This window comes from Setaria italica, chromosome V (assembly GCF_000263155.2).
Source record: "Setaria italica strain Yugu1 chromosome V, Setaria_italica_v2.0, whole genome shotgun sequence".
Taxonomy (NCBI): Eukaryota; Viridiplantae; Streptophyta; class Magnoliopsida; order Poales; family Poaceae; genus Setaria; species Setaria italica.
In genome coordinates this window covers 46,725,915-46,748,137 of record NC_028454.1, presented here as the reverse complement: position 1 = coordinate 46,748,137, position 22,223 = coordinate 46,725,915, and the positions used below count along the sequence as shown (strand labels likewise).

At 41.5% G+C, this 22,223-nt stretch overlaps 4 protein-coding genes across 5 annotated transcripts; 1 reads left to right on the top strand and 3 right to left on the bottom strand.

The window, feature by feature from the left end:
- Positions 1–129: 129 nt before the first annotated feature.
- On the bottom strand, positions 130–6,535 carry LOC101765171 (DNA mismatch repair protein MLH1). Its single transcript, XM_004971271.2, has 16 exons — positions 6,234–6,535; positions 5,568–5,740; positions 5,405–5,477; positions 5,185–5,319; positions 4,896–5,106; positions 4,575–4,723; positions 4,354–4,452; positions 3,878–3,950; positions 3,557–3,689; positions 3,130–3,224; positions 2,937–3,045; positions 2,417–2,576; positions 2,108–2,269; positions 1,589–1,754; positions 1,115–1,263; positions 130–495 (listed from the first exon to the last, which is right to left on the bottom strand). Exons 1-16 carry the CDS (start codon positions 6,474–6,476, stop codon positions 451–453), a joined length of 2,175 nt encoding a protein of 724 aa, XP_004971328.1. The 5' UTR covers positions 6,477–6,535; the 3' UTR covers positions 130–450.
- A 428-nt stretch (positions 6,536–6,963) lies between these two features.
- LOC101764766 (chlorophyll synthase, chloroplastic) lies at positions 6,964–12,129 on the bottom strand. The gene is made up of 15 exons (XM_004971270.3): positions 11,926–12,129; positions 11,769–11,822; positions 11,565–11,653; positions 10,741–10,828; positions 10,259–10,344; positions 10,073–10,159; positions 9,245–9,310; positions 9,083–9,166; positions 8,914–8,975; positions 8,738–8,813; positions 8,593–8,655; positions 8,435–8,516; positions 7,877–7,953; positions 7,525–7,572; positions 6,964–7,397 (listed from the first exon to the last, which is right to left on the bottom strand). Exons 1-15 carry the CDS (start codon positions 12,041–12,043, stop codon positions 7,335–7,337), a joined length of 1,143 nt encoding a protein of 380 aa, XP_004971327.1. The 5' UTR covers positions 12,044–12,129; the 3' UTR covers positions 6,964–7,334.
- A 1,535-nt stretch (positions 12,130–13,664) lies between these two features.
- Positions 13,665–17,162, top strand: LOC101763953 (lipid droplet-associated hydrolase). 2 transcript variants are annotated; one of them, XM_004971268.3, is made up of 14 exons: positions 13,665–13,838; positions 13,934–13,971; positions 14,065–14,181; positions 14,301–14,374; positions 14,452–14,523; positions 14,607–14,635; positions 14,960–15,010; positions 15,388–15,438; positions 15,617–15,676; positions 15,763–15,845; positions 16,188–16,335; positions 16,447–16,497; positions 16,635–16,739; positions 16,831–17,162. In XM_004971268.3, exons 3-14 carry the CDS (start codon positions 14,114–14,116, stop codon positions 16,975–16,977), a joined length of 939 nt encoding a protein of 312 aa, XP_004971325.1. In that variant the 5' UTR covers positions 13,665–13,838; positions 13,934–13,971; positions 14,065–14,113; the 3' UTR covers positions 16,978–17,162. The 2 variants fall into 2 exon arrangements, with proteins under 2 accessions (XP_004971325.1, XP_012701849.1); XM_012846395.2 differs by having other exon boundaries at positions 14,057–14,181.
- A 65-nt stretch (positions 17,163–17,227) lies between these two features.
- Positions 17,228–21,766, bottom strand: LOC101764364 (MACPF domain-containing protein At4g24290). Its single transcript, XM_012846394.3, has 7 exons — positions 21,218–21,766; positions 20,725–20,963; positions 20,177–20,378; positions 19,482–19,550; positions 19,188–19,374; positions 18,399–18,565; positions 17,228–18,200 (listed from the first exon to the last, which is right to left on the bottom strand). The coding sequence occupies exons 1-7, from the start codon at positions 21,482–21,484 to the stop codon at positions 17,505–17,507; spliced, it is 1,827 nt and encodes a 608-aa protein (XP_012701848.1). The 5' UTR covers positions 21,485–21,766; the 3' UTR covers positions 17,228–17,504.
- Between the last annotated feature and the right edge of the window lie 457 nt (positions 21,767–22,223).

The following is a 22,223-nucleotide window of genomic DNA, read 5'->3' as shown; positions in this document are numbered from 1 at the left end:
ACAGAACAGGTGAATTTCACAGAAAATAAACTGAAAAGTTTTTTCAAATAAGTGCAGTTTATTGGGAGGTAAATTGAGTACGCCCTCTTGTTTTTAAACTTGAAATATTTAGAAACAAATGGAGTATAGTTTATGACATGGGCTTAAAGTATAAACTTGCACCACTCGGATAAAACAAAAATATGAACCTAGGCGAACTGTGCGGGCAACACCATATGAACCTAAGCGCAGACAATTTCAACAAGTTACCAACACATCAGAAACATAAAATTTAGCCACACAGCAAGAGGATTGTGCAATTGACAGTACACGCGTGGTTTGCAGGTGGTGGTACACTTCAATCTGTCTACTACTCAAACCTTTACGGCACTATCCGTACAAAATATATACAGCGCAAAATGTTTCAGTAGGGTGTTACTTCGTCCTCTACGTAAGTTGCACTTGCGTGAGCTAACATCTCTCAAAAATCTTGTAAAGTTTCTCCAGAGAAGCAACCTGCATGCACAGTTGAGAAATAACAATGGAAAAGATTAGCAACCATTGTTATTATCATCATTGGCAAAGGCAAATCATGCACAAGTGGTAACACTAAAATTCATTTCAAAGCTTCTGGTCACCTGTTGACAGAGAATGAGATAATCTACTCATAACAATGTAACCCATAGGTGAACAGGGTTAAAAGCTGACACTATGATTTGTCTGAAATGATTTGCAGCTACTAGCAATTTTAAGAAAATGCAAAACCACATTTACATGTGCTGCCTTGACCCTCCAGAATGCCTCAAGATCGTGCCAAGGACATTGCAATGGTTAGAAGATGGGATAGTGCTCTCAATTTTGGAAGTATGTACAAATCTGGACTCTGGAGACACTGACGGTAGCAATAGCCAATAGCACATGTACATGCATCTATAAATGGGGAACCCGTATCACCAATTTGTCAAACAATTCAATGCCAAGCTGATGAGAAATACCAAGGAACTTGTACATAAAGCATGACAAGGAACTAGGTGCAGCAATTAAACCATCAACAGGCAAAAGTGCAGCATCAGGAGCCTAGCCATATCTAATGGTGTCTCTGGACTTCCATAAGTTTCGAAACACAAGAACAAACCTGAACAAATGTTCCATCTGTTGCCATTGACTTTGGGGGCTTTAGGAAAAGTCGCATGGATGGAAACAAGACATGCTGAATGGTCCACTCTCGTTGAGACCATGCTGTTTCTGCTTCCGCAAGTAGTTCTTGATCAATATCATCTTCATCTGTGGTGCAATTTAATTTTAGCAATAATAGCAATTTAATATTGATGAAAAGACATCATATATCAGGGAAATTTTTGTGCTACAGTTGAGCCTATGGAGGATGTAGCCCTGGCATCATATATCACGGAAATTTGTGTGCCATTAAACTCCATCTCATGTCATCTGAGTGGTTTCAGAGTTGTCAACTGGGACAAATTCCAGGATCAATAATCTTGATAATAAGTATCTACTAAGGTGTAAACTTTGGCAGATCTTGATTATGTCCTGGCACCACTAGCACTTCAATGAGTAATTGTTGTAGAGTACATATATCCAATAAGCTCACCTGTATTATCAACACATTTACCACTTGCCATGCAATCTTTATTTTTCTTGTACAACTGAATGCCACTCCCATATGGATTTGGAAGGATGGGAGGATGGAGAGCGTAAAAATTCCCAATAGCAGCAGCTGCCGTCCGGAAGCACTCTTTTTCATCATCCCAAGTAACCTATTGAAAGATCGTAATTGCTAAAAATCAGGATTGCCAGAACTAGAACTGCAGAGGGTTAAAAAAGTAATGAAGCAACACGTACTGGGTTCAAACTATGAAATAAGTTTTTCTTTTTTAAAAAAATTAAGTTCAGATATTTAGCTGCCATATCTACACGAAAACCATTTAAATTTGAAACTTTGAAACTGATTTGCAAATGTATTACTTGCTCGCAGAGGCCGGAATGATTTCCTTTTTCTAAAAAAAATGTATTACTTGCCATCTCAACAGGGAGTGCATAGTCTAATGCCATGCTTGACTTTAAATTAGCATATATGATGAACTTGATGACTTGATAAGAGAAAACCTACATCATTCGCCATAGTCAGCACAAATTCTGGGAGATGGTCCATATCAGGGGTGTACTGATCAAGTACAACTGGAAGCCTGGTCAGGTTTCCATCTTTGTCAACGTGAATAGAGAAGTACTCATTAATCATCTCGGCGTTTTCTTTCAGTATCTCGGAGTTTACCTGCAACAAAATATGTCATGTTCATCAAAGGAGCTATGCAACAAAAAGTCAGTGGACTTAACTGCAATAAAAGAATTCAGAAATACAAATATCACCTAGACACCTACTACATTAACAAAGAATTGAGCCATTCAGAAAACAACTTACTTCTGCAATTTCCATTTTCTCCTCATCATTTTCATCACCCATTAGTTCATCATCCTTCAGTGCCATCAGTAGCAGCTCCCGAAGAGGAGCTGGTTCGCTAAGCTGTATAGCATTGAAGTTTCCAAAACGGCAAAGTGCTTGCTGGTACATGAGTTCTTTACTGCACCACAAATTGAACAACAAACATACCACATGAAAGCAAATGCCAAAACGTCCCAATAAATAAATAAATATCAATCCGTTATTTGAAGTGGTGGCAGTAATTGCAAGCTTGCAGATGTTGTTTTTTTTAGAACAGATGGATATTAGATGCATAGGGAAGCAGTTTTATGATGGTCTGGCATGGCAGTCTAAAGCCCTGAACAATTTTATGTAGCCATGCATGCACGTTATCCTTTTATGGGTAGAGTGAAATTGGGTTTCTCGTACCTTCTACGACAAAAATTGAAAGTTTTAGCTTGGATAAGACACTATTCATATGTGGAAAGGATGAGAGATACAGTAATTCACTAGAGTTTACCTAACATTTACAACATTGACAAGGTATAAGCGAGTATTGTGCTGTATCAAAGCGAAAACTTCATCAGTCAGTCCAACATATGTGCAATTCTTAACAACCTCTAACAGACCTGCAGCAATAGATAAAACATCATTCAAAAATAATAGAGGCACTCCTTTCAGTCATCAAAGGCTGAGATGACTGATGAGCTCACCGGGATGGCATTGAGAATCAACTTCTGTAAGAAGCTCATGACGACTGGATAAATCACAAGCATCTTTTGGATTTCTCCTTGATCTTACTACATTTCTAGTAGAACCAAACATTGAAAAAGAAAATCAGCCACAGAAAAATCAACTAAAAATCGCACTTTTTTGCGTTTAAAAGTATATTGTTTTGAATTAACAACCAATGTAGAAATAAGGACAAAAAAAGACAGTACTTCCAACCAAACAACCAACAGCATGTAAACAAAAAAAATCTTTACATGATGAAAGGCATAGAATAGGTGCTTTGTAAACAAAAAGTTAGCGGGTGCATGTGAGTGGGGCTCCATGAAACAAATACAAGATCAAATCAAATCTGGCAGAAAATCTAAAATGAACGCTAGATGGTTGCCAGCTTGCTAATTAGGACCATACCTTACAGAAACAAGGTCAGATTTCTTTTCAAGATTTGAAGATTGCCCGTGCCAGTAAGTGTGCAACCTTCCTGATGGATCACGTGGATCAGTTCTGACCATTTGGCTAACAGGAGTCTTTTGAGATTTCATTCCTACAGTACAAGATGGTTACAGTGAGATGATATGCTGGGTGCAGTGGAGGTTTCAGGTACCACTAATTTGTTAACAAATAGTAATAAATAATTAGCTAGCGTGCCATGGCCGCCTAGGGCATCACTAGAACACATCTAAGCTTAAAGAGATAAGATCCAATATAAGCGTTGGTTGACATTCTGCATACCAGATGCCATTTTGACCTCAGTACCCTTTTCCTTCTGCGTGTTAGCTTGAGTAAGTGCCGAGGGGTTTATTGCCTGCACACAACGTGCATGTAACAGCACCATCAATGGGCAGAAAAGTTCACGTTAGAATTCAACTACATATATGCACATAAACCATGCAACGCTTCAAATGTAAGAAAGCATGTTATAAAAAAACAAAAATGATGACCATTGACTATCACCAAATCATATGCCATGGAAAACCGTATATCAGATAAAGGGGAAGGCTTGAATCAAGGTCTATACTTGTGTTTATAGGCAAGGGTCACCTGGTGACAGGTCATGTTTCCAAGAAAGTGTCTATTAACAATGGTGCCCAGGTATGCAATCAAAAGCCATCAAGAAGATATATGGTAAACTGGATAGGTTATCACCCAAAAGCACCACATAATATCAATGTTACACATACAATATGAGAGTGCTAAATAGGCACCACCTGAGTTTGGAATATCCTTGTGGTATTAGAACTCCTCAGCTTTTCCTCAATAGTATTTTTAATAATTTCAATAATACGCTCTTGATTCAAGAGGCTAACCTGAAAGCCAAAGATTTGCAAAAGTATCCAACCATGTGTTATCTAACAGTAAAGGTTGAAAGAAAAAAAATGCTTGAACATCAGAAGGACAACAAATCTTAGAAGGATGTTTCAAAATGTACCTCTTTCTTAGTTGGGTGTATATTGACATCGACATGTTCTGGTGGAAGATTGATGGACATGTATATGAAGGGTTTGGATGCTTGAGGCAATGTTGCAGAGTACACAAATTCAATAGCCCTTTTTAGAGAAGTGCAGTCTACAAGCCTATCTGAAGAGTAAATATGAAGATACATAAATGATAAAGCAGAGAAATAATGCATATACAAAATAAGGAGCGGCCAACTTGACTAATTTTGGCCACAATTACATCACATAATTATCTACATAAAACTAGCAGAAGATTTTATTGATGAGTAATGTCTCATCTCGCATATTTCTACCATTTATGAAAAGGATCATCGTGATCTTCTTTGCCACATAATTTGCATTTGATATGTAGCCATCCATCTTGAAGACTGCATCTCCAGCATTCTCATCTGAAACCTCTATTTCCATCAGATCACGGACGACAGAAGCCCCATAGACATTCCTTATAGCATCCAGCCTAGAAGATGTGCTTGCACTATGAACATCTGCTCTATTGGCTCCATGCTGTGACAGAAGAAGCAAATGACACCCTACTCAATCTGATGACTGATGATATAAAGGGAAAAATACAGGGATATTTACCTTCCTACAAGAGAAGTTCACGTTGATGTGATGGACTGCAAACCGACTAATGAAGTCCACAATCTTGGGGTAGTCATCATTGGAGTTCTGCAATGTTTTTCTACGAGCTACCATATTGTAAAATAAATTTTCAACCTGAAGAAAATTATGTTTTATCAAAATTAGAAAGCATATTCAACAGTATTAAGCAGACAAGAAGTACAACTTCAAGCAAACTAACCATGATTTGAGTTCCTTTAACCGCAGCACATGGTTTTGGCTCATTCTCCATTACTCCATCTTTATAAGAAACACTGACAGGGGGAGGGGGGACATGACAAAACTTATCAACAACAAATATAGAATGCAGCAAAGTCATGAAATTTAACTGTTCATGGACTAACCGGTAGCCATGAAGCTGGCCCTCTGTTATTGTTGTCACAGTAACATGGCCGACATAAGTCATACTGGCTAAGGCCTCCCCCCTGAACCCCATAGATTTTATTGTCTGTAAATCCTCATATGCGGATAGCTTTGAGGTAGTATGCCTTTCACACAATATTGGTAAATCCTCAGGCTACAAAAGGAAAATTAAGTTAGTTACACAAATACTTCTTCGTTGGATACTTAAGGAGAAACTAATGTACTGATCTTATAATAGGGACCAGGCCCCACCAAATGCAACAAGTCTAACCTGTAGTCCCATAAAGTACGAGTACATCGTAGCATCCAAAATTAAGTCCTCTTAATTTATTAGAATTTGCTGTCGTGAAATGCTTAATAGAGATAACTATGCCATCACATTTTGTTCCCGTGACATTATTTGCGTGCTTGTTTCATTGATAGAGATGAAGACATTGGGAAAAACATAAAAACATTTTCAATTTATCAAAGCACAGAACCAAAATTTCCTAATCCTTCCCTGTTCACATGCTTGGCAATTCGTCGACTCCACAAAATGGGGACACCCTCAAGCAACGGTAGCAATCTAAGCCACATCTACAGTCCACCGGACACTAAAAGGCGAATGTCCAGGAGATGGGGGTGGGTTTAGGGTTTAGTGGGCATACCCGAATGCCGTGGCCGTCGTCGGAGACCTGTATGAGCTTGAGTCCTCCGTCCTTGACGGTGACGGAGACGGTGGAGGCGCCGGCGTCGAGGCTGTTCTCGACGAGCTCCTTCACCGCCGACGACGGCCGCTGGATCACCTCCCCCGCCGCGATGCGGTTCACCACCGATTCCTCCAGCCGCCGGATGCGCGGCGGGTCCGCGCCGCACCCGCCGGCGCGCGGCGACGGGTCATCGACGTCCATGCCCGCCGTGGGGGCGGCTGACTGCTGAGAAAATGGGAAAGGTGAAGGGTTTGGTCTTCGGAGTTCGCGCGCAATGTACCGCGATATGGTTGGTTTATCATTTAAAAGCTGCGAAAAATGTATTCATTTTATTTCAGGAGATACGTAATTGACAGGAAATACGATCACTGGAACATCAAGATTTCTGGTATTTCTGTGAACCAATTTGTGCTTGGTTAATATGCAAATCAGCATTTTCTTCACGAAGGATTATATGGTTTTTTGGGTGGTGCAGCAGCTGCAGGTTTTGAAGACCGTTGGATCAGTTCCTACGAGATGAAATAGTCAATGTGACCGTATTTCCTACTAACATCAGAAATACCATGTGTGTCAACGGTATGAATTTAAAATTTGGGGTCTCAAATTGGTCTGGTCGTTGCTTGTAATTCTGGTGCGGACATGTGGTGACAAACTGACAACAAGTTATCTGATTTCGCTTCAGAGAGAGTGTAGACAATAGTCATGCTGGATTTCATCGCAAAACTGTTCGTTCAAAGCCTTGCAGAGCTGCAGCCGGTTGAGCAGCTGGCAATGGCACAGCATTCTCAAGCGTCTTATCGTGTATCTACTGAACCTACTACAACAACAGGCGATGTCGCTAATCCTTCCATCACCAGCATGGCTGCTGCATCACATAAACCTTACAAAACTGATTTTTCCTTTTCTTTTTTTCTGTTCCAGAAGGACGATCCTACCTGCTCACAAGGAGCTAGCACATCGTGATATACAGAGACGCTGAAACCTTATATTTCATCACACCTGAACAATCTGCTTCTTCCCACGAAGCTCTGCGGATCCAGTCTACGTTGGATGCTTTCATCAGTGGCTGGTCGCCAGGGCCGTCACCAGCAGGCCCAATACGAAGAACGGCTGCGCGCTTGCCTGCGTTCAGCAAAGTAACATTGTCGTGATAAGCGTCTGAAAGTTCTTCCTGTTGCTCGCGGATACAGAAAGGGAAGGGCTGGAGCAAGACAAAGAGTGGGACAACGGACAACCAGATGAAGCGCACCTGATATTTGACATCATACTTAACAGGGTCCTTCAGGAAGTACTGGAACTGCTCCAACAACGTAAGAAGGATTAGAATATGCACAAACGAATCTGGGGCTGCTAATTAAGCAGACAAGCTCTCCACATACTATTTGGTGCTGTTTGTTCTTTAGTTATGTATTGTGGACTGAAGATGTTCTTATCAGCAATGCTTCACTTAGGACATGTATATAACTAATTAACTCAAATGCAGTTTTGTCAGCCTTAAAGATAAAGCTATTCCTCAGAAGTTAAGCTTCGAATTTAGTAAAATGCATCCATGGAAAAGAGCAAAAAACTGAAACAACCAAACATCTAGAACGGTCAGTTACCTGGAAAACCACTTGAGGGATTGTTAGTCCAAGCAGCGCCAGGGCGTAATATAGCTTCCCAGTGCTCAATAGGTAGCCTGGAAAGTGAAACTTCCATTTAAAACAAACTCTTACAGAAATTCAGCATAGAGATAAATCAAGCATATGTTTGTGGTTCCTCCTATTTTCTACTGGTAGAAAATGGCAACAAGTGGAAATACTCACTTCATCTGAATACTCATAGAGAACGTAGCTATAACTTTGTTAAACTTAATTTATTGTTTGCCGTCATGTGAAGTTTTCTGAAGTGAAACAGAACAAAATTTTCACTGCGCACATCTTATGTTCAAAGCAACCACCCTCCAAAGTTCCTTTTAAGGCTCCATTAATAAATGGGAAACTTAAAATCTGATGCATTACCATGACAAATGCAGCGATTATGGTATGCTTAACAGCAGCATGGAGCCATGAACCACATGGCAATCCGAATATGTTAAACAACTGAAACTTATACAGAATCCTTGAGGTAATTTATATGAAAAGAAAAGGAGCGAGCAATAGATGAAATTTCTGTCTTACCTGCAACAGATAGTTGAGTGATGTCAATTGCTCCAACGCATATCCATTTTGCAGTTTCCATTCCAAAAGCAACAGGGAGTGACTACAAAAAGAAAAGGTGAACTGGTATGGAGAAGTGCTTCAATAATGAAAACATTTTATTCAGAAAGGAGAATAACCTGAAGACCCAGAGCTCTATCCCCTTCAATGCTCTTAAAGTCGTTTACAATGGCAATCCCTAGCTACGTAATCAAGAAAACAGTGAAGCATCATGACGGGTATAATGAGCAAAAGAAAAGGGAACAATAAATGGAGAAGAAATACCCCTGCTATGCTGTACAAAGTTGTGAGGACAACGATATCAGGAGTAAGAGTTCCAAATAACGCCTGGCCAGCCCACCTGCAAAAATATATTATATCTTTAAGCTCTTGGAATAATGACTGTAACATCGAAGCCAACACTTTGCTTTATATGAAGAGACCACTGACAATGATCATACCAGGGCAAGCTAATGTAACTCGCACCCAGAGCAAAGTTCCCAATCCATCCATTCTGCTTGAGCTGAAAATTTATGATAAAGTTTTGTGAGTATCTTTCAATCAAAAGGAATAGTCCAAGAAACAATTTTAAAAAATCAGAATCAGTATAAAGAAGAAACACTCAAGTACCTTGAGAGGTGGTGCTGAATATATGTAGGAAAGTAAGGAACCACCCACAGCAAGATAAAAAACAATAGGAAAATCGTGCCCTGCCTGAAATGAAGCAGACCATTAGAACATATGGGAACAGCCAACCTGTTGGTGCACAAAATCAGTTTCTTAAGGACTTACCCACACATCTAACAAAGCACCCAATCCAAGCCCTGCTAACAGTAGCACCCAGATCTGAGTAATTACCTGAAGAGAATCATTCTCATCAGTAAGACAGACATAACATGATTAATTGGCCAGTCGGAGCTGGCAAAACCCTTGTAGATGATATGAAAAGATTGTCGTCATCATGATCCAGTTTCATTTCAAATTTTACACAACAGTAAATGGCATTACATGCATCACAAGGGAAAATAGATCCACTCAGATATTAATGACAACTTGAAAGAGGAGATTTGCAAATAGCAATAGCACTACAACATTAATTAAAAAAGCAATCTACCAACTAACCTTATATGTGATAACGGATATAATGATAAAATAATACCACTCTAATCGAACCAAAGATTTGATGCAAAGAAAAAAATGAAGGGATAATTTAGAAACCTAAGTAGATTTCATGTTTTGGAAAAAAGTTGAATCGTCGTTCTTCTAGACTCTACTTTATACAAGGAACAAGAGATTGAGTTTGAAAATTGACATGCTTATCTTTTAAACAAACATATTGGTTTGCAACAAGAGTGTGATTATTATCATCTTTTGAGTGGCATCATATTTTTCCAAAGTTTCAGGATAGGAAGTAATGAATGGTGCATTGATGCAAAAGACCATGAGAAATAAGTGGTATATTAATGGTTTCGTTTTGTGGGTTAATTATCTAGAACCCCCTAAAATGACAAGTTAGAACACATATACCTACAAACTAGTTGACAGATGATGAAACTAAACATACATGCAATTACATATGCCAAAAGAGATAAGATTTCTCTCTCCCAAATACAGACATACCTCATTTTCTGATATAGCACCCGATGGAATAGGGCGATAAGGCTCGTTGATTGCATCAATGTCTCGATCATACCAGTCGTTAATTGTCTACAAACAAGAATGTTTGGCTGACATACTCATTAGTAGTAATAGTCAGCATATTTGAGGTAATCAATAAAAGCCACAACAGATAATTTAAAAGTAAACCTGTGTGTATCCTGTAAGGCATGGGCCAGACATTATCATGCATACAATAGATTTTGCGACATCTTCAACTGTCCAATGGAAATTTCCTGAATATGACAGATTAGGAAAAGAACATAAGCATAATAGTCATACAACAACAGGAACAGTGTTATAAATACAAAAACCAGCCAGTGTACTCTAGTGCCCCTATCCTAAAATTCAGGCAGTTCAGGACAAAAGGAGTTCAGTGTGTTGTGAAAGTTGCTGGGTTTCACTAGTTTAAATTCAACAGAAAGGATGATAATGGATGTCATTCGGTTGAACTTGAAGATTGAAGGATACTAATGTTGATTAGCAAAGTAAAAAGTCATTTGTAAGGTGGACAACGATGCAATGCTTGATGTACCTACACAGGACGAAATTTATTTGCCAAAATTCACATGATGGATTCTTGTTATGAAGTGAAGGAGCAGATAAAAACCATTATAGACACCAAAGCATACCAGAGGCAGCTGCTCCACAGAGAACTCCCCAGACAAGCGGAGGCCATGTCACTGGCTTAGTAAGTTGAAGACGTATCTTCCAAATGTCCTGTTCACACCATGTGAAAGACGGCATTGATAAATATTACATTGTTTCCAGTTTGTATTCACAAATGGCTAACATGGTGTACATATAATTGACTTCTAAAGACTATAAGCATTTACAATTACACATGTCCAAAAGAATATGCTCAAGTAACAAAAGATGTTGTCCTTTGAACTCTTTTTTAAAAATAAAGCTGCCATCTGATGAACATTGTGTTACAAGAATCGCTATTACTAAACTTTTCCACTGCATGAAAAACCTGGCTAAGTACAGGATGATACCATTTACCAGTCATAGCACAAACCATGCGAAGCAATTCAGCCAAAAAAAAATAAAAGGTAATATGTGCAACCTGGTAGTTTCAAAAAAAAAAACATGTGCAACCTGGTCAGATGCTTAACTGTTAGAAAGGGGCAACATTAAGAACATAATAAAAGCTCACTTTATGGGACACATATTCTCGCATGTCACCCCCCCCCCCCCAAAAAAAAAAAAATCTCGAAGGTGACAGCATAATTTCCGGCATCCAGATCAGTTCTCTGTTTGCGGATCAGTTGTTTGTGTGCCACGTACCCACATTCACTGGTTAGCAAAGACATTGGCCAGCCGACAACATTACAATGTGCAAGAGAATGAGCCCCAATTAGCTACACCATCCAACCAAAGGCAGGTAACCATTGCAACATGTATCCAACGCAGGGAGACTGGGTAACGCGGGGAGGAAGCGGGGAGGACTCACGGTCTCCTGCTTGGCGCCTTTGATGCCGAGCAGCTGGTTGAAGCTGGAGCCGTCCGCCGCCGGCGCCTTCTCCGGGGCCTTGGGCTTCGCTGCGCAACCGAACCCACCAAACCAAGCTCGCATCAGAGACCAGCAGAAAACGAGTTGAAAAGTATCGAACAACACGGCCGTTTCGACAATAGCGGCGCGCGCAGCAGTGCTCACCGTCTTTGGTGGCGTCGGTCTCGGCCGCGCGGACCACCGGGAACGGCCGCCTCCCTGCGAATGGAGCCCGACAAGCGTCAGGGGATCGGTCAAACTTTGCTCTCCAGCGTACAGTGCTGCGCAAGCGTGGAGAGAGACGAGGGAGGGCCGTACGTACCAGTGCGGATGAGGCGGGGATGAGGAGGGTGTGTGGGAGAGCGGAGGCGGAGAGGGGGCCGGAAGGCGGCGGAGGAGGAGGACGAGGTGGAGGCGGCGAGGAGGAGGGCGGCGGCCATGGGGAAGGAGCCGAAGAGGCAGCGGCTGTAGGAGTGACGGGAGGAGAGCCGATAACGCCTGCGGCTGCGGGGTTTCTGCTGTGCTACTGCTGCCTGCCCGCGGAAGCGGAATGCGGTCAGTTTCGCTGCTGCCGGCCTCACGGGTGGCTGCCACTGGACAGGATTCTGAGCGCGGACGATCGAACGGCTGCCGCTGCCGCTGCACGCTGCCTGCTGCTGCTGCAGCTGCAGCTGCGCTGCTCTCACCCGAGCAGCAGCAGGCAGCTGCAAATCAGCGCCCCGAACACGTTGCATGAACAAGTTGGCCCTAATGTGCAGTTTGCGAGCTCATGCAACTCTTAGCGGGTGTTTAGATACGAGGTGCTAAACTTTAACAGCATCATATCGAATATTCGGATGCTAATTAGGAGGACTAAACATGAGCTAATTATAAAACTAATTGCAGAACCTTGTACTAATTCGCGAGACGAATCTATTAAGCCTAATTAATCCATCGTTAGCAAATGGTTACTATAGCACCACATTATCAAATCATGGACTAATTAGGCTTAATAGATTCGTCTCGCGAATTATACTCTATCTGCGCAATTAGTTTTAGAATTAGCCTATGTTTAATACTTCTAATTAGCATCCAAACATCCGATGTGAAACACCCCCTCACTCTCAAAAAAGTCCTATGATTTTATCCCATATTTCTCTAGTCTAATCCATATCCAAAGCCTGCAGGTTGATTTTTTTTTTTTGAAAAACACGGGTTGATTTCTTTGAACAAAGAGTTTTCATCATTCCGCACAATCATTAGTTTTGGTCAGCTTCCACTTTGGTCACTGCAAGTTTTAGGAGGTGATTGCTATGGAGATATTCACGAGTGTAGATGGATGGATAGTTCTTCTTATTAAATCATTCACATTTTTCTTTAATTTCACCTCGCTTTAGGTACTAAATCTTCTTTCGAAGCGAATGATTGAAATTTCCAAATAATATTTGGATATTTATACTACCTAGAAGAGTTATGCATCACAAAATAGGAGACGGTATGGTAAATATTAAAAAAACACTCTAAACAATTTTGAGATGGAACTTGCATTTGGCTTCAAACTTCAGAATTAGAGGATGGAGCCTAGAGGATCTATATATTATTATTGATGTTAATTTTACACCACATGGGTGTATATATGACTTGTTTTTCTAGCTTTTGCAACAGATTCACGTATCAAATCTAGTATACTCCATACTTGTGGACTGTTTGGATACGAGGTGCTAAACTTTAACAGTGTCACATCGGATGTTCGGATGCTAATTAGGAGGACTAAACATGAGCTAATTATAAAACTAATTGCAGAACCTTGTGCTAATTCGCGAGACGAATCTATTAAGCCTAATTAATCCATCATTAGCAAATGGTTACTGTAGCACCACATTGTCAAATCATGGACTAATTAGGCTTAATAGATTCGTCTCGCGAATTATACTCCATCTGTGCAATTAGTTTTATAATTAGCATGTTTAGTACTCCTAATTAGCATCCAAACATCCGATGTGACAGATGTTAAACTTTAACCGGTGTTTCCCAAACACCGGGTTACATGAATAGACAGCCTGTGTAGCCCCTATTCTCATCTCACGTGTCTGGCGTTGTCCTCCCGATCCGATTGGAAAGGCAGCTGACACTCCATCGCCTGTCACTCTCGCGGAGCCGCCGTCCCGCCGGCGTTCGCTTCTCCACTCTCCGGTGCTCTCGGCACCCGCGCATCTCCAACTCCTCTTCCTCCCCGACTCAATCGCAATTGGATGGGTAAGCATCTCGACCGCTCGAATCACCACCAGTCTCTTCCTCGCGTAACCAAATCGCCTTCTGACGCGCTCTGCTCCTCCGCGTGATTTCCGCAGGCTTCCTCCGGTGCGCCGTTGGCTTGTGCAGCAGTCAGGTTGGTTCGAGCTGATTGCTTCTGTATCCTTCACCGGTTTGCAGTAATTTTGTTCGTGCTCATGACGTTTCGCTCGCCTGGCTAGCGCTACAGGTTGTTTAGATCGGTGTGCGGCGCGAGGTCAAGCCCAGGCACTGTATCCATGGAGAAAGCGAGGCTCACGCCGTTCCCAAGGGAGCAGGCCGCGACCAGGATATGCATGGTGTCTAGGTATTCTGATGCTCACCTAAGTCCCGGCAACTTACAGAACAGTGGTGTTGAGTTGAGGAATCACGGAATTCTGATGCTCAGGCGTTCTTAGTTCTTACTAGTGCCGCGATTCCCTGCAGCTTTGCTACAGAATTGCTAGAGATAAGGTCCAAGGAGCCGTCCCTCCATGTGCTAGTTATTCCTGGAAATCCAGGTCTGCAACGCCCTTAAGATTTAAGAGGATTCGTTTGTTGAAATGTTCATGAATGTTACCAGTTTCTGTTTTTTTAGGTATTGCTGCATTTTACAAGGACTTTGTCGAAGCTCTCTATGAAAACCTCGATGGGCAAGCATCTATTACGGGTAATTGCAGAATGCACTTTCTGCATTGTGTGGACTATATGAGTAGCTTGCTGCTTGCTGATGAACCTTTATCTGTTGTCCAGCGGTAGGGCATATTTCACATAGCCAGAAGGTAACATACAACTTGGCTGATGTTTGTTTCACATGCAACTATGAATGCAAACAGCAATCCTTATAACACACACATATACTCCCTCCGTCCCAAATTACTATTCATTTTGGGTTTTCTAGACACATAAATTTTGATACGTATCTAGACATAGTATATATCTAGGTGCATATCAAAAGCTATGTACCTAAAAAAGTCAAAACGAATAGTAATTTGGGACGGAGGTAGTATTAGAGATCCTTCAATGCTGATACTATGGTTTCATTCCATCCCTAGTCCAGCATATTATTTTGCTAGCAGAGCTGATTTTTATACTTTTCATTACAGGATTCTGAGCATGGACGGTTGTTTTCATTGCATGAACAAATTGACCATAAGGTGCAGCTTGCATGCTCTATCAATTGAAACTTCTTTTATATTTATTTTTGTCCCTTTTTGTTTCGGTTGCAGCAGCTTTTGGTTTCTTGAGCATTGATCAAAAAAGAAATAACAAAACAGAGAGGAATTCTCATATTAAAAAGCGAAGTCATCGAGATGGCAACGCACTCTCCTCTGGTTCACTTGGTCTTGGGTTCGAAGAAATGCCACATAGTTGTTTCATCTTCCGTTGTCTTAACATGTTTTGTTTCATACATTTCTTTACCTTTTAATAAATTTGTTCTGGAGAAGATTTTATTCCTTTATTTGCATGGCCAAGACTGTCCTATGATTTTATCCCATATTTTCTCCTGTTTAATTCATGTACATGCCTACAGGTTGATTTCATTGAACAAGAGCTTCAACATTCTGAACAATCAATAGTTTTGGTAAACTTTCACCTTCACCACTACAGGCCTTCATTCAAGTTGTTCTATTCTAACTTAAAACTCTAGGATGTTTTCTTGAGCAGTAGTATACAGGCTTTTCTAATCTTAAACAACTGCATCTTAATTCCATCTCTTTATTTGTCCCAAAAGAAAATTACATTTGTCTGTTTAAATGAAGGTTGGCCATTCAATTGGTGCATACATAGGTCTGGAAGTCTTTAAAAGATTTCAGAACAAGGTGTGGATTCTTGCCCACGTGTGGCACTCCTTCCCAAAATCCATCCTTACTGTTTACTAACTTCTGTCTTCACTTCTCCTGGACAGATAAAAATGTTTGTAGGACTCTATCCATTTTTAAAGTTAAACAAGAATTCTGTAACGCAATCAGCAATTGGATATATTGCAAGGTACTGAAATGCTTTGATCAAGTTTTTTAGTACAGCATGTTCCTTCCATTACCAAAATTGTGATACTCTAGTTACGGTGGCATGATTGCATCAGCAGTGAATATAATACAGTGAGTGGTCTGAAATGAAGTAGACAATGATGCGATCTAGATTGTTTTCCCCTTTTAATAAGCATTGCAGCATGGGAGTCTGTATATGACATATAGCTGATTATGACCATTTAGTAATGATACTTTAGCTGTTTAGGAATTAATTGGTACCTCAGTTTTGACTTGGGCTTCAAGTCTGTTCCCAAACTTGACTAATCATTTTGCTGAAGTGGGCCTTCTCAACTTGGATCAGGTCATCATTCCTTAGTAAAGGGGTTAGTTTATTTGCATCTTTCATCGGATCACTCCAGCCCTCAATTACAAGGGGCATTGTGAGAAGGTTCCTTGGACATTCATGGTCTGTAACAGCTGTTGATGTCGCATGCTGCCATCTCTTAAAGGTGAGTTCTGAAGCTGTAGTAACTACGTGACTATGTGAGTTGCATCACTTTCATATGATTCCCGTCTGAAAATATTGATACATTTGTTCCTTTGTTTTGGACCTTTTGCAGTACCATACGATGCGTAATGTTCTTTTCATGGCAATGACAGAGTTTCAAAAGGTAACTCACAACTTTGACCACTTGACGTTGCTACATACAGACCAATGAGCTGTTCTAGCAACAGTTCTATTTAAGTTACTAGAGCTCCTCCATATTTTGTTTGGCGTAGTGGTTATTGACTATTACTTTCACTCCAGCTTACTGAAGAACCAGACTGGACGTTCTTTAGAGCAAAACAGGACAAAATTGCCTTTTTGTTTGGTGTAGACGATCACTGGGGTCCACTATCTCACTTAGAAGAGGTGAACAGATGATTTGTTATTCTGATAACTGGAGTTAGGGAACTGGGCTGCTTGACGCTAACTATGTTGTGTTCATTTGGAGGATCAACAGATATCAAAGCGCGCGCCCGGGGTCACCTTGTCGGTTGAAACAGAAGGTCACACACATGGCTATTGCTGCAGGGAGATCGGATCCTTTTGGGTTGCAGACTACATCGCAAATTTGATTAAAAAGCAAAGCCTCATTAGAAACAACTAGGGTGCATTTGACAAATGTATTATATGACTCCTTTCTCCAAAGGGAGGGTGAGAAAAAAAATCTTGCCCATTGTGCACATTGTTTGGCGGATTCTAGAAGGGTTATCTTTCAATGCTTTTTTTCCCCTCTCAAAAACATTTCCTTTCAATGCTGGTTCATCTATGCTTCAACGCAGTTCACGTTTAATGCTACATTTGCCATCTCTTACAGCTAGCATCTTTGTATGGAAAGGGAGGGCGTCACACAGACGGACATAAAGAAAAAACAATATAATTCTTGACCCATCTCATATATACAATAATTTGATCGACCATCTAACACTGACAACTATATGCCACGCTACAAAGAAATGGTACAGCAAATTTTCTCACTCCATTCAGGACAGAGAACTCATTTATGCTTTGATGTTTAAAAACCACAGTGTATACTGCTGAAACTTCAAGCGAATGCACAAATGCTATGGAAATCTTAGATCCTTCATCTGTATCCTCAATGTTAGCTACACAGGTTTCCTTTTGTCCCAGGTGCTAGCATTCATCATCCTCAAGTGTAAACTCATCATCAGGCATCATAGCTGTCAGCAACGAGTATTTCACCCGCAATGATATCTTACCTCTCTCAAGGTTCAGCTTTGCACCTGAAACCACCCAATAGCCTGGTGAGTCCTGCGGCCCACGCATCATCTCTGTTGGATCAACAAACTTGAGCAGCTTTGGGGTCTGCACAGGAACAGGCGGGCCACCAGGGAAAACTGCTGAGTTGATGTTCACATCTGCGGGACGCGGTGGGGGCTTTTGGGCCACTGAGGAGAAATGTGTGCTAATTAGTGTTGAGATAAGGCCTGATTTCTGAGCCAGGTTGGGAGAATTGTCCCACTCCGAGTGCTTGACGAGAGCAACATTGCAGGCTTTGGAGAAATGCAGGCGAAGGAACAGTATTTTATTGAAGCCACGGTTGACCACTTCTAACTGTGCCCCCGTGACAATGGACAAATCATCGGACTCCACTGGTGCTGTACAGACATGAGAGAAACGCTTCCATGGTCCAATTGGTTCGTAGTATTTGCGGTCATATTCTTGAGTTTGGTGATTGTAAGGGTCGTCTTCAAGCTGAATAATCTGGGGAAGAGAGCAGAGATGCTGGAGATGTATAGCTAATTTGTTGCTCTTCCTTCCTTCAAGAAACAACCGGAGTCCAGTAACTGGTCTTTTACCCGCATCAACCTGCAGCAAGTTTGAGATGCCATTCAAAAGATGAAGTAGAGAAGGCATGAACAAAAATTCGAACCCTCATCTTAGTGAAAAAAAACTTAACAAAATGATAAGATTGCTTTGTTTTGAAGAAAAAGGATAAACAATAAAGATAATGAAACAGAGAAAGAAAATTGTTTCAATTATGATGGTAGCAGAAGCTATCCATACCATGTTGGTACAAACATAAAGCTTTGGACCAATTATATTTACTGGTAAAGATGTACTGCTTTGCCTTTTCCTCTGAGGACCTAAAGCAAGATCACCGTAAACAGGTGCCCACTGCCTTGGAAGCTGGAACTCCAAAAACTGATGCAATTCCTCGATTGGGGGTTTATCTGCACCAAATTTCAATAATCAACTGGTTGTTTGATACGTTGCAATTGGACTTGCAGTCTAATACTACTTTTGCTAGGTTATGTACTTCTTTATAAGTTCATGTCTTAATTCAAGAATGAGACCATATATAAACATAAGGTTGCAACCATAAGTTTTACAACACATTTAGGATTTCTTCCCTGTAGAACTTTGCACCAGTTATTTTTCTATTTTCGCATGTCATTAGCTTAGGAGTGCAACCATTGTCTAACTACCATACCCCAGTCATGCATTCTATTCTGAGACTCCTTAAACAAAAGTAGCCTTTTGTTTAGTCTGAGAGAAAACAAAAATCAGCTATCTTTCCTATTCAACCATTGATGTTCTCAACCAGAGTAGCAATTGAAAACCTCAAATCAAAAGCATGTTAAAAAAACAGTTCTTTTCAGTGTTAAACCAGTAATATCCTAGTTATGGCTAGGGAAAAAGCAGCAAACAAGTTTCCAAAGTGTTAACGGCGACCTTGTTACTGTGGCTGTATATCCAGATTTCTTCGAGCATCACCTATAACTGATTTGGGTTCTCGTGTCCACTTAAATTAGATACATACTGCAGCTTGAAAGAGGGTGAAATGAAACTTACGTCGAAGATACAGATTAATTGCATGGTTCAAAAATCCACTTCCAGGAACTCCATTCAATAGTGACGTGATTGGTATAAAAGACATTGAGATAACATCGGGCTCTGCTTGAACAGTATTAAGCCACTCGCTATGAGATATAAATTCTTTATCCTTCCCACCTCTTCGCTTAGGCATCATCACCAGATCCTGAGATAGGGTGAACAAAAATGTGTGTCATGCAAACACAGCCAGCTAATATAAGTCCGATTCTTTGCTTGAATAACGTTGAACATCATGAACACAAAGCTCTGTACCTCATTTGACGAGTAAGAATTCAGTGGACTAGACTGTACAAATCTCAGTTGTTGCTCTCTGGTATCACTCTGCACAGCATGCAACAATGTAAATCAGAAATTGAGGAAGAAAAATGTAAGCTGAGAACATATTATGTCCAACCAGCATCCTTCCAAAACAAAATATATATGATCGTGCCATAAAACAGTAAAATCAAATGTTGAAATTCAGAATTCAGAGCAAATAAGCAGTTAAGAACTATGAGCATGATATTTTGAGAAAGTAAATATTATTGTTAATGTATATTCCTCTTTGCCATCTAAATATTTCTCAACTAGAACAGCTATGTCACAAGGCCATAGATCGGTGTGTATGTATCATATCACAAAGAAAAAAAAGAAGGAAACTATCTACTGGAGAAGACAATATAGGCCAGCTACTGGTCCAAACTTCCTACAAATTCAATGTAATACATTGAAGGCAAATTACCATTTTAATGTTTGTTGGCTTAGTAATCAGGGTGATGAACACTGGTCAAAAGCTGCATTCCTTTAGGACTTGCAGAAGCGAACATAACAAGTTGAGGGGTGTTCCCCCAAACAATCATAAAATATCAAATAAGATTTACAGTACAGGGGCCACTTCAACAGTAATCATTGATGTTGAATGGAATATATCCTGGGACAGGAGGAGGCAACAGAGGGTCGGAAAGCACCTTATTATTCCCATACGTGTCCTTGAAACTCATGTCAGATTGCCCATTTGCATCAAGAAATCTCGTGTCTGACATCTCCTTCAATCGTTTTTGAACATCAGCAGCTTGCAAGCTTGATGAATGCTGTTGTTTCAAATAAATTACATCTTTCCCTCCCATCTTTACACCAACAACTATATGAGTGCCAAAATTTTTGATGAACCTGAAGAATAAAACAATTAAACTTTAAGTTGTATTGATGACTTTTGAATTCAGAATGTTTTGGTGGAAATGGTAAGCTGATATTATTTACATGTAATTCACGAAATTAGTAAGGACAGAAAATGGCATTAGCTGACAGGTTATGAGGTGTGGCACACAGATTTACCAGCTGTCCAATAACAAATGAGCCGGATAAAGTCAGGAGAACTATGGAAAACAGAGTTAGAAGAAGTAAAGCCTTATATGAACTGAAGAAGAAACGAAGAGTTTTCATCTTACGTTCAATCACCTATTCTTTTACATTATGCAATGAGTTTCAAAATTGTAGGTTCAAGTATGAATCTAACCTTGCCAAGGCAGCAGGTTCCCAGGTTGATGGAACAGCCTGTTTAACATGATCCCGGAGTTCAATTTGCCCTTTTGAGAGTGCTACGCTGTATAGTGTGACAAACCACCCATCAAATGCAAGTGACTTGGTATTAGCAGCGTCTTTCTGCCAGCTGCCAGTAAATTCAAACATAGTATTGAACAAGCCAGATGGGATTTTGCCAGACAAAGATAGCTCCTGGTTGAATTGCTCTGACATCTGCAAAATGCTTCAGATTTGAGGAGATGGCTAACTGGCTGTTGTGAACATTATAACACAAAATGTAACATTCAGCAAGCGGGAAGCATATCAATTGGCAACCATAAAACAATCGAAGCAAAGCTTGTGACATTAACTACAGAGCATGCCATGCATCACTATACTAAATCAGCTGATATACTTTGTCCTATTGAAGTACCATCAAACCAATATGATGCATATACAGTAGAAAAACTAAACGAAAACATACATACCTGCTGGAACGACAGGACATCGGAGCGGAACCTCATCCGCTCCCCCTTGTCACACTTAATCGACTTGGTGACGCCGGCGACGGTAACGCCGCCGGGAAGAACGATATCCTGAACCTCCCCATGGTCGAGCTCGATGAGCCACGGGTCGGGCGAGCCGCGCCGCTTGCAGTACTTGATCCGGATGTCACTGACGACGTCGAAGCCGAGGCCGATGGAGCGTATCGCGGCCTCCGCGGCGCTCTGCGGCATGGCTTTGTGCGCCGCCATTCTCAAGCATCCAGCATGGTCCGCTCTCCTTGACTCCCCTCCCTCTTGCCGTCTCCGTCAGGGAGAGGCCCGATTTGGGCCGCGGCGTCGAGAGCCCCGCGCTTGAGGAGCTCGCAGGACCTCGATCCACGGAGCGTGAAAGCCGATTCGGGTGAGGGAGAGGTCGATCCGTATCGGGGAGAGGCAGACGGGGGCGCGGCTGGGAACCGAGCTGCGGCGGGCGGAGCAGTGCAGAGGTAGGAGAAAGGCGGGCGACGGTGGGAGAAGGGCAGCGGTGTTTTCTTTTTTGGTGGGCCCATTTAGGTTTGGTCAAAGTTGAGGAGGGTGGTTGGCGGGCGAGGGCCCACCTAGCAGGTGGAGATCTTTCTCCATTGACGCATGCAGGAGTCGGTTTGGTTGGCAGCTGGGGAGGCGGAACGGAATGCGTCAGCGTCAATTTCCACTTGGCCTTGGTGCTTGCAGGGTGCCAGGTTCAGCCTGAGCCAGCAGGTGCATCCCCAACCGGTTTGGCACCGCAACAGGGCCAGTGCAGGTGAACCGGATGGTGGTGCTCTTCAACGCCGACCACCCCGACGCCGCCTTCGTCTACGGCAACACCTACGCCGCGACGCAGGACATGATCAACAACCCCGGCAAATACGGTCTACGTGCACAGGGATTCTCCAATAATATAATCGTCGACACCTGGATCGATATGGTTTGACATTTCTGCCGGCCGGCCGGCGCCGCATGCAGGTTT